The sequence below is a fragment of the Neopsephotus bourkii genome, unplaced genomic scaffold (assembly GCF_033783945.1).
Source record: "Neopsephotus bourkii isolate Nb327-2 ecotype Australia unplaced genomic scaffold, CSIRO-AGI_Nbou_v1 NB_989, whole genome shotgun sequence".
NCBI classification, from domain to species: domain Eukaryota; kingdom Metazoa; phylum Chordata; class Aves; order Psittaciformes; family Psittacidae; genus Neopsephotus; species Neopsephotus bourkii.
In genome coordinates, this window is record NW_026901481.1 from 1,010,505 (window position 1) to 1,022,018 (window position 11,514).

Sequence of the window (11,514 nt, forward strand, 5' to 3'; positions counted from 1 at the left end):
GTCCCGGTCCCGGTCCCCGTCCTCGTCCCCGTCCCCCTCCCCGTCCCCGTCCCCGTTCCCGTTCCGGCCCTGGCCCTGGCCCCTACTCCTGTCCCGGCCCCGTCGCCCCTCGCACCGCCACCGCTGCCGTCGCCTCACGCGCCCTGCCGCCGCCAGCCCCGCCCCCTCCAGCGGCTGCCCAATCACCACCCAGCTCCTCCCCCGCCCCACCAATCGCTGCCGTAGAGAGCCGGTGGCCAATCCGCGGGCGGGCTCCCACACGAGAGGGTGGGAAGAGAGGGGCGAAGGGGCGGGGTACAGCACCTGCCTGGGAATAAAGCAGCCAATCCGCTCCGCGCGGCTGCCGGCTGGAGCCAATCAGCGAACGAGCAGCAGGGCGGCTCGGACCCACCCGAGTGACGGCCGGGTCTGCCCCGTCCCACAATGCCCCACGCGGGGTGGACGCGGGGTCCTGGTGCCCACCCTCCAGCGCCGCCGTACGGACACACCGGGCACGTAAACCCCGTTATAAATCCCTTTATTCCCCGGTTCATCTCCCCATGGCAGCACCGCGGGTGTGGGCCCGGTGCGGTGCCGGCTCCCGGTGCGGTGCCGGGGTTCATCGTGCGGCACCGGTGCCTTCAGCCTCCCCAGCGAAGAGCTCCCGGTAGAGCGGGGGGAAGGCGTCGAGCAGAGCCGGGGGATGGCGGCGGCGCAGGGCCTGGAGCTGCTCCATGTGCTGCGAGCACAGCGCCCGCAGGCGGCCCTGCGGCGGCAGCTGCATGCAATGAGACACGTGACACGCGTGTTCTCACATGTGCGTGGAGGGAACACGCGTGTTCTCATGTGCACGGAGGGAACATGCGTGTTCTCACACATGCGCACAGGGAACATGCATGTTCTCACACATATGCACAGGGACCATGCATGTTCTCACACGTGCGCACTGGGATGTGTGTTCTCATGTGCGTGCAGGGAACGTGTGTTTTCACACATGTGCACAGGGACCATGCGTGTTCTCACACATGTGTGCAGGGAACACACCTGTTCTCACACGTGCATGCACGGAACACACATGTTCTCACGTGCACAGAGGGACCATGCGTGTTCTCACACATGTGCACAGCACAGGGACCATGCGTGTTCTCACACGTGCGCAGAGGGACCATGTGTGTTCTCACACATGCGCGCAGGGAACAAGCGTGTTCTCACACATGTGCACAGGGAACACGTGTGTTCTCACACGCGCATGCACGGAACACACATGTTCTCACATGTGTGCACAGGGACCATGCATGTTCTCTCACATGCGTGCAGGGAACACACATGTTCTCACATGTTCACACGTGTCACCCCGCTCTCAGCCCCATGTCCCCCCCACCCCCTGCCCCATGGCTCACCCTGTCCAGGAGCCCCTCGCGCCGCGTGCGGCGCAGCAGCAGCTGGAAGGCAAGTTCCAGGCGGCACCGCAGCCGCGACACCTTCACCGGCTCCTGCAGCCACGGGCGGCCTGGGGGGGACACCGGGGGGTTGGGGGGGGACAGGGATGGGGTGGGATGGGAAGGGGTTGGGATGGGGTGGGATAGGAGGAGGACAGGGATGGGGTGGGATTGGGATGATGGGATGGGATGGGGTTGGGATGGGGTGAGATAGGAGGAGGACAGGGATGGGGTGGGATTGGGATGATGGGAAGGGGTTGGGATGGGGTCGGATAGGAGGAGGACAGGGATGGGGTGGGATTGGGAGGGGATGATGGGAAGGGGTTGGGATGGGGTCGGATAGGAGGAGGACAGGGATGGGGTGGGATTGGGATGATGGGATGGGATGGGGTTGGGATGGGGTGTGATAGGAGGAGGACAGGGATGGGGTGGGATTGGGAGGGGATGATGGGAAGGGGTTGGGATGGGGTGGCATAGAAAGAGGACAGGGATGGGGACAAGAACACAATGAGATTGGGACAGGGAGAGGGTAGGATGGGATGAGGACTGGAACAGGGCAGTGATGGATACAGGGATGGGACAGGATGGGATAAGACTGGCATGGGGAAATGGATTGCGACAGGGTTGGGATGGGGACAGGGATGCAGACAGTGTTGGGACTGACAGAGGGACAGGATTGGTACAGGACAGGGACAGGGATGGGGACCAGGACAGGATGAGGGTGAGATGGAGATGGGACCATGGCAGGATGGGACACGGGTGGGGATGGAGTGGGACACAGCAGGGATACCCCAGGACACCCTGCACCGGTTTAGGGACAACCCTGCTGGGTTCCCATTGGGCTGGGTTGGGGGGAACTGAGGCAGGGGGGGTCCTCACTGGCATTGACGAGGACGAGGGCGCTGAGGAAGGCGACCTCGGGCTCCGAGCACTGCAGAGCACAGAGGCTCTGGGCGAAGTCGAAGATGGAGCCGATGAGCTCATGGCAGCCTGGGGGGAGCCCTGGTCACTGCGTGTGCCCCCCGTGTCCATCCCCACACACACACCGTGTCCCCCCCATCCATCCCCACACACACACCGTGTCCCCCCGTGTCCATCCCCACACACACACCGTGTCCCCCCTGTGTCCATCCCCACACACAGACCGTGTCCCCCCCCCCATCCATCCCCACACACACACCGTGTGCCCCCCTGTGTCCATCCCCACACACAGACCGTGTCCCCCCCCATCCATCCCCACACACACACCGTGTCGTCCATCCCCACACACACACCGTGTCCCCCTGTGTCCATCCCCACGCACACACCGTGTCCCCTCCATCCATCCCCACACACACACCGTGCCCCCTTGTGTCCATCCCCACGCACACACCGTGTCCCCCCCCATCCATCCCCCACACACACACCGTGTCCCCCCGTGTCCATCCCCACACACACACCGTGTCCCCCCCATCCATCCCCACACACACACTGTGTGCCCTTGTGTCCATCCCCACACACAGACCGTGTCCCCCCCATCCATCCCCACACACACACCGTGTCCCCCCCCCCATCCATCCCCACACACACACCGTGTCCCCCCTGTGTCCATCCCCACGCACACACCGTGTCCCCCCCCCCATCCATCCCCACACACACACCGTGTCCCCCCGTGTCCATCCCCACACACACACCGTGTCCCCTTGTGTCCATCCCCACACACACACCGTGTCCCCCTTGTGTCCATCCCCACACACACACCGTGTCCCCCCCATCCATCCCCACACACACACCGTGTCCCCTGTGTCCATCCCCACACACACACCGTGTCCCCCCCATCCATCCCCACACACACACCGTGTCCCGCTGTGTCCATCCCCACGCACACACCGTGTCCCCTGTGTCCATCCCCACGCACACACCGTGTCCCCTGTGTCCATCCCCACACACACACCGTGTCCCCTTGTGTCCATCCCCACACACACACCGTGTCCCCTGTGTCCATCCCCACACACACACCGTGTCCCCCCCATCCATCCCCACACACACACCGTGTCCCCCTGTGTCCATCCCCACACACACACCGTGTCCCCCCGTGTCCATCCCCACACACACACCGTGTCCCCCCCATCCATCCCCACACACACACCGTGTCCCCCCCATCCATCCCCACACACACACCGTGTCCCCCCGTGTCCATCCCCACACACACACCGTGTCCCCCCCATCCATCCCCACACACACACTGTGTGCCCTTGTGTCCATCCCCACACACACACCGTGTCCCCTTGTGTCCATCCCCACACACACACCGTGTCCCTTGTGTCCATCCCCACACACACACTGTGTGCCCTTGTGTCCATCCCCACACACACACCGTGTCCCCCCCCATCCATCCCCACACACACACCGTGTCCCCCCCCCCATCCATCCCCACACACACACCGTGTCCCCCTGTGTCCATCCCCCCACACACACACCGTGTCCCCCCCCGTGTCCATCCCCACACACACACCGTGTCCCCCCCCCCATCCATCCCCACACACACACCGTGTCCCCCCCCTGTGTCCATCCATCCCCACACACACACCGTGTCTTGTGTCCATCCCCACACACACACCGTGTCTGTGTCCATCCCCACACACACACCGTGTCCCCCCCCATCCATCCCCACACACACACCGTGTCCCCGCCGTGTCCATCCCCACGCACACACCGTGTCCCCTGTGTCCACCCATCCATCCCCACACACACACCGTGTCCCGCTGTGTCCATCCCCACTGTCACACACCGTGTCCCCTGTGTCCATCCCCACACACACACCGTGTCCCCCTGTGTCCATCCCCACACACACACCGTGTCCCCCCGTGTCCATCCCCACACACACACCGTGTCCCCCTGTGTCCATCCCCACACACACACCGTGTCCCCCCCCCCATCCATCCCCACACACACACCGTGTCCCCTGTGTCCATCGCACACACACACCGTGTCCCCCCCCATCCATCCCCACACACACACTGTGTCCCCTGTGTCCATCCCCACACACACACCGTGTCCCCCCCCCCATCCATCCCCACACACACACCGTGTCCCCCCCCCCATCCATCCCCACACACACACCGTGTCCCCTGTGTCCATCCCCACACACACACCGTGTCCCCCCCATCCATCCCCACACACACACCGTGTCCCCCCCATCCATCCCCACACACACACCGTGTCCCCCGTGTCCATCCCCACACACACACCGTGTCCCCTGTGTCCATCCCCACACACACACCGTGTCCCCCCCATCCATCCCCACACACACACCGTGTCCCCCCGTGTCCCCAGCCCTACCCAGCGACCGGAAGAGCTCGGCACCGGCGTACTTGCCCTCGAAGAACACGGTCCGGTTGTCGGCGTTGAAGGCGCGGCACATGCGCACCAGCACCACCTCCATGGCGCCTGTGGGGACACTGGGAGTGGAACGGCACCGACCAGTGGGACCCATGGGAGCATCACCCCCGTGATGGGACCCCTGGGACTGGCACCTACCCACTGGGACCCATGGGAGCATCACCCCCATGATGGGTCCCATGGAAGCACCACCCCCCATGATGGGACCTCCGGACCATCACCCACATGATGGGACCCCCAGTACTATCACCTCTCCGATGAGGCCCATGGGACCATCATGCCCATAATGGGACCCATGGGAGCACCACCCCCATGATGGGACCCATGGGAGCATCACCCTCATGATGGAACCCATGGGAGCATCACCCCCATGATGGGATGCATCGGAGCATCACCCTCGTGATGGAACCCATGGGAGCATCACCCCCATGATGGGACGCATGGGAGCATCACCCTCATGATGGGATGCATCGGAGCATCACCCTCGTGATGGAACCCATGGGAGCATCACCCCCATGATGGGACGCATGGGAGCATCACCCCCATGATGGGACCCATGGGAGCATCACCCCCATGATGGGACCAATGGGAGCATCACCCTCATGATGGGACGCATGGGAGCATCACCCCCATGATGGGACGCATCGGAGCATCACCCTCATGATGGGACGCATGGGAGCATCACCCTCATGATGGGACTCATGGGAGCATCACCCCCATGATGGAACCCATGGGAGCATCACCCCCATGATGGGGCCCATGGGAGCATCACCCCCATGATGGGGCCCATGGGAGCATCACCCTCATGATGGAACCCATGGGAGCACCACCCCCACGATGAGACCCATGGGAGCATCACCCCCATGATGGGACCCATGGGAGCATCACCCCCATGATGGGACCCGGTCACCCCATACCCGCTTTAAGGAGCACGATCTGGTCGTTCTGGCAGAGCTCCCTGAAGCCGCGCAGGCGCTTGGCGAACTCCACCACGTGCTGGATGGCTTCAGTGATGCGCACGGCGCAGCGCTGCCACATCTCCTCCATCGGCTGCAGGACCGGCATCATCCCCACCCCAAACACACCCCGCAGCGCCCGGCACCCATGGGTGCCCCAGGGCTGCCGTGTCCCCAACCGCGGCGGCCTCACCTTCTTCTGGTAGGCGGAGATCTCCTCGCGGGAGAAGGTGTCCCAGCGCCGGCGCTGCAGGTCCTCGGCACGGAGATGGCACGTCTCGTGGTAGGACTTGAGCACGTTCTGGGTGAGCTGCTCTGTGGGTGACAGCACCTATGGGTGGTGGAGCTGGGTCCCACCACCAATGAGCACCCATGGGTGATGGAGCCTGTTCCCACCACCAATGAGCACCCATGGGTGATGGAGCCGGGTCCCACCACCACTGAGCACCCATGGGTGATGGAGCCAGGTCCCACCATCACTGAGCACCTATGGATGATGGTGCCAGGTCCCACCACCAATGAGCACCCATGGGTGATGGAGCCAGGTCCCACCACCACTGAGCACCCATGGGTGATGGAGCCGGGTCCCACCACCAATGAGCACCCATGGGTCATGGAGCCAGGTCCCACCACCACTGAGCACCCATGGGTGATGGAGCCGGGTCCCACCACCAATGAGCACCCATGGGTGATGGAGCCAGGTCCCACCACCAATGAGCACCTATGGGTGATGGAGCCGGGTCCCACCACCACTGAGCACCCATGGGTGATGGAGCCTGATCCCACCGCCAATGAGCACCCGTGGGTGATCGAGCCAGGTCCCACCATCACTGAGCACCTATGAGTGATGGAGCCAGGTCCCACCACCACTGAGCACCCATGGGTGATGGAGCCAGGTCCCACCACCAATGAGCACCCCTATGTGATGGAGACAGGTCCCACCACCACTGAGCACCTATGGGTGATGGAGCCGGCTCCCACCACCACTGAGCACCTATGGGTGATGGAGCCAGGTCCCACCACCACTGAGCACCTATGGGTGATGGAGCCAGGTCCCACCACCACTGAGCACCCCTGGGTGATGGAGCTGGGTCCCACCATCACTGAGCACCTATGAGTGATGGAGCCAGGTCCCACCACCACTGAGCACCCATGGGTGATGTAGCCGGGTACCACCACCACTGAGCACCTATGGGTAATGGAACCAGGTCCCACCACCACTGAGCACCCATGGGTGATGGAGCTGGGTCCCACCACCAATGAGCACCCATGGGTGATGGAGCCAGGTCCCACCATCACTGAGCACCTATGAGTGATGGAGCCAGGTCCCACCACCACTGAGCACCCATGGGTGATGGAGCCGAGTACCACCACCACTGAGCATCTATGGGTAATGGAACCAGGTCCCACCACCACTGAGCACCCATGGGTGATGGAGCTGGGTCCCACCACCAATGAGCACCCACGGGTGATGGAGCCGGGTCCCACCATCACTGAGCACCCATGGGTGATGGAGCCAGGTCCCACCATCACTGAGCACCTATGGGTGATGGAACCAGGTCCCACCACCACTGAGCACCCATGGGTGATGGAGCCAGGTCCCACCACCACTGAGCACCCATGGGTGATGGAACCAGGTCCCACCACCACTGAGCACCCATGGGTGATGGAGCCGGGTCCCACCATCACTGAGCACCCATGGGTGATGGAGCCAGGTCCCACCATCACTGAGCACCCATGGGTGATGGAGCCTGGTCCCACCACCACTGAGCACCCATGGGTGATGGAGCCTGGTCCCACCACCACTGAGCACCCATGGGCAATGGATCCAGGTCCCACCACCACTGAGCACCCATGGGTGATGGAGCCAGGTCCCACCACCACTGAGCACCCCTGGGTGCCAAAGGCATCCCCACAGGCTCAGGGCACCCAGGAACTCACCGATCTCCACACTGGAGGACGTGGGTTGATCCAGGACGGTGCCAGCATCAGGGCGGGGGTAGAAGCTGTCCCCATGCCCGCGTCTGTCCCCATCCCCATCCAGGCCCCGTTTGCTCCCCTCCATCGGTCGTGGCTCCACCGGTGCCATGGTCCCGGCTCTGCCGTCTGCGCCGCCGGGGCGGGTGCCGGTGGGGGTGAGCGCCAGGCCCCGGTGCCCCGGCAGCCCCCCCGCTGCCCCCTCTGCCGCCCGCTGCCGCTGCTGGAGCTGCTGCTGCACCTCGGCCTGCAGCCGGTCCCGCTGCGTCTTGGACATGCGGCCGAACTTGACGGCTGCAGGGGGGGGTGGCGGCGCTGGGACACGCGTGCCACAAGCGTGACACACGCGTGTGCGTGACCGGCGGCGCCCCGTGACCTGCACAGGCACCGGAGCTTCCCGGCCGCACGCGTGGGTCACAGCCGGCGCTGCCGCCGCTTCCTCCGGTGCAGCCCCGGTGCTCGGCTGCCTCCCGGCGACACCGCGGCACAACCGGGTGGGAGCGGTGCTGGGGGATGCGCAGTGGGGATGGGGACGTGGAGCTGGGGTGGGGACGTGGAGCCGGGGATAGGGACAGGGACCCAGGGACAGAGACATGGACCCAGGGATAGGGACATGGACCCAGGGACAGAGACATGGACCCAGGGATAGAGACAGGGACCCAGGGATAGAGACAGGGACCCAGGGATAGGGACATGGACCCAGGGATAGAGACATGGACCCAGGGATAGAGACAGGGACCCAGGGATAGAGACAGGGACCCAGGGATAGGGACATGGACCCAGGGATAGAGACATGGACCCAGGGATAGGGACATGGACCCAGGGATAGAGACAGGGACCCAGGGACAGAGACATGGACCCAGGGATAGAGACATGGACCCAGGGATAGAGACAGGGACCCAGGGATAGAGACATGGACCCAGGGATAGGGACATGGACCCAGGGATAGAGACATGCAGCAGGGATGGAGACACGGGTCTGGGGATGGGGACATGGACCCGGGGATGGGGACATGAACCCAGGGATAGAGACACAGACCCAGGATGGGGACATGGACCTGGGATGGGGAAATGCAAATGAGATGTGGACATGGACCCAGGGGTAGAGACATGGACCCGGGATGAGGACAAGGACCCTGGGACAGAGACATGGACCTGGGGATGGGGACATGAACCTGGGATGGGGACACACAGCCAGGATGAGGACAGGCAAGGGGGATGGGGACATGGACCCAGTGATAGAGACATGCAGCAGGGATGGAGACATGGGTCTGGGGATGGGGACATGGACCCGGGGATGGGGACATGAACCCAGGGATAGAGACACAGACCCAGGATGGGGACACACAGCCAGGATGAGGACAGGCAAGGGGGATGGGGACATGGACCCGGGGATGGGGACACCCGAGGGGGCCCCGCGGGCACCCACCGTCGCGGGACATGCCGAGGCGCAGGCACTTCTGCAGGCGGCAGTGCTGGCACCGGTTGCGGCTGGCGCGGTCAATGGGGCAGTTCTGCTGCCGGCTGCAGGCGTAGCTCAGGCTGCTCTGCTGGCTGCGCCGGAAGAAGCCCTGCACCGGGGGTCAGCACACGGCACCCCATGGCACCCCATGGCACCCCTATAGCACCCCATAGCACCCCATGGCACCCCATAGCACCCCATAGCACCCCATGGCACCCCTATAGCACCCCATAGCACCCCCTAGCTCCCAGTCCCACCTTGCAGCCCTCACAGGTGATGACGCCGTAGTGGATCCCCGAGGATTTGTCCCCACAGATCTTGCAGGGAATCACCTCGATGTGGGCTGCGGGAAGGAGGGACGCTGTGAGCACCCATAGGCACCCCATGGCACCCTATAGCCCCCCCCATAGCACCCACAGGCCCCGCGTGTGCCACCCGTGCTCTCTGTGTGTCCCGCATGGGCTCATGTGTCACCTATGGGGGTGACAGATCCACAGCACCCTATGGGCTCACGTGTCCGCGGTGGGGCCACATCTGCCACCCCCGTTCCCACCAGGACCCCGTCGGTACCCGGGGCCCCGCTCATCACCGATGGGCTCCTCCCAGGAGCGTGCCCGGGGCCTCGGGGCCGCGGTGCCCCCGGTGCCCCCCGGTGCCCCCCCGGTGCCCCCGTGCAGGTTCGGCCGAACCGGACGCCGGGGGCTGCGAAACCGCAGCGGCAGCGAGCGCCGGGGAAGCCGCAATTGGGGCACGGCCCCACCTCGCAGGAAGGCGCAGCCCCGGCCCCGGGGACAGGGACCGCGGGGGGAGGCCCCGGGAACGGGGGCGGTGGGGACGGGGACCCCGGAGCCGCGGGTCCCTGGCGCTGGGGACGCTGCAGGTCCCGTCCGCCTGCACCGCGCTCGGCCCCGCACGCACCCGCACCCGCAGCCGCACCCGCAGCCGCTCTCGCTCCTCTCCCCCCCGAGGCCCAAGAGCGGGGCCGCGCTCTCCCGTCGGGGCCGCATCCGGCACCGGGAGCCCCGGGATGCTCCGCGTTGACTCAGCCCCGCGCCGGCGCTGCCGGGAAGCGCCCTTTCGGTGCGGCTCCTGCCGGGAACCGCGGCCAGAGGTCGCCGAGGTCTCGCCCGACGGCGCCCGACGCTCCCACGGCACCGCCGGCACCCAACGGTGCCCCTCAGCACCCAGCGGTGCTCACCAGCACCCAACGGCACCCACCAGCACCTAACAGCATCTGAAAGCACCCAGCAGTGCCTCCAGCACCCAACGGTGCTCACCAGCACCCAACGGCACCCACCAGCACCTAACAGCATCTGAAAGCACCCAGCAGTGCCTCCAGCACCCAACGGTGCTCACCAGCACCCAACGGCACCCACCAGCACCTAACAGCATCTGAAAGCACCCAGTGGTGCTCCCCAGCACCCAACGGTGCTCACCAGCACCCAACGGTGCCCCTCAGCACCCAACGGCATCTGAAAACACCCAGCGGTGCTCCCCAGCACCCAACGGTGCTCACCAGCACCAAACACCAGGTGCCCAGCACCCAACGGTGCCAGCACCCAGGACCCCAGCACCTAACGCTCTGAGCACCCACGTGCCCCAGCACCCAACGGTGCCCAGCACCACGGCAGCACCACGGTGCCCAGCACCCAACGGTGCTCACCAGCACCTAACAGCATCTGAAAACACCCAGCAGTGCTCCCCAGCACCCAACGGTGCCCCTCAGCACCCAATGGCACCCACCAGCACCTAACAGCATCTGAAAGCACCCAGCGGTGCTCCCCAGCACCCAACGGTGCCCCTCAGCACCCAATGGCACCCACCAGCACCTAACAGCATCTGAAAGCACCCAGCAGTGCTCCCCAGCACCCAACGGTGCCCCTCAGCACCCAACGGTGCCCCTCAGCACCCAACGGTGCCCCTCAGCACCCAACGGTGCCCCTCAGCACCTAACAGCATCTGAAAACACCCAGCGGTGCTCCCCAGCACCCAGCGGTGCTCCCCAGCACCCAACGGTGCCCCTCAGCACCCAGTGGCACCCACCAGCACCTAACAGCATCTGAAAGCACCCAGCGGTGCTCCCCAGCACCCAGTGGTGCCCCTCAGCACCCAATGGCACCCACCAGCACCTAACAGCATCTGAAAGCACCCAGCGGTGCTCCCCAGCACCCAACGGTGCCCCTCAGCAACCACCAGCACCCAACGGTGCTCACCAGCACCTAACGGCACCCACCAGCACCTAATGGCATCCCAAAGCACCCAGCAGCATTACTCAGCACCCAATGGCACCCACCAGCACCCAACGGTGCTCCCCAGCACCT

The 11,514-nt window shown here is 65.1% G+C and overlaps 1 protein-coding gene across 2 annotated transcripts; it reads right to left on the reverse strand.

Moving 5' to 3' along the window:
* Positions 1 to 547: 547 nt before the first annotated feature.
* On the reverse strand, positions 548 to 10,192 carry RORC (RAR related orphan receptor C). Of its 2 annotated transcripts, XM_061359543.1 has the most exons (10): positions 10,135 to 10,192; positions 9,451 to 9,535; positions 9,161 to 9,302; positions 7,697 to 8,026; positions 5,949 to 6,070; positions 5,717 to 5,849; positions 4,740 to 4,847; positions 2,298 to 2,408; positions 1,380 to 1,489; positions 548 to 757 (listed from the first exon to the last, which is right to left on the reverse strand). In XM_061359543.1, the coding sequence occupies exons 3-10, from the start codon at positions 9,171 to 9,173 to the stop codon at positions 599 to 601; spliced, it is 1,086 nt and encodes a 361-aa protein (XP_061215527.1). In that variant the 5' UTR covers positions 9,174 to 9,302; positions 9,451 to 9,535; positions 10,135 to 10,192; the 3' UTR covers positions 548 to 598. The 2 variants fall into 2 exon arrangements, with proteins under 2 accessions (XP_061215527.1, XP_061215528.1); XM_061359544.1 differs by lacking the exon at positions 10,135 to 10,192 and having other exon boundaries at positions 9,161 to 9,285; positions 9,451 to 9,509.
* Positions 10,193 to 11,514: the final 1,322 nt, after the last annotated feature.

Coding starts and splice junctions, on each gene's coding strand:
- RORC (XM_061359543.1), bottom strand. Junction 5,850..5,948: donor TCTCCGCCTACCAGAAGAAG/GTGAGGCCGCCG, acceptor CCGGTCCTGCAG/CCGATGGAGGAGATGTGGCA. Junction 758..1,379: donor GCGAGGGGCTCCTGGACAGG/GTGAGCCATGGG, acceptor CATTGCATGCAG/CTGCCGCCGCAGGGCCGCCT.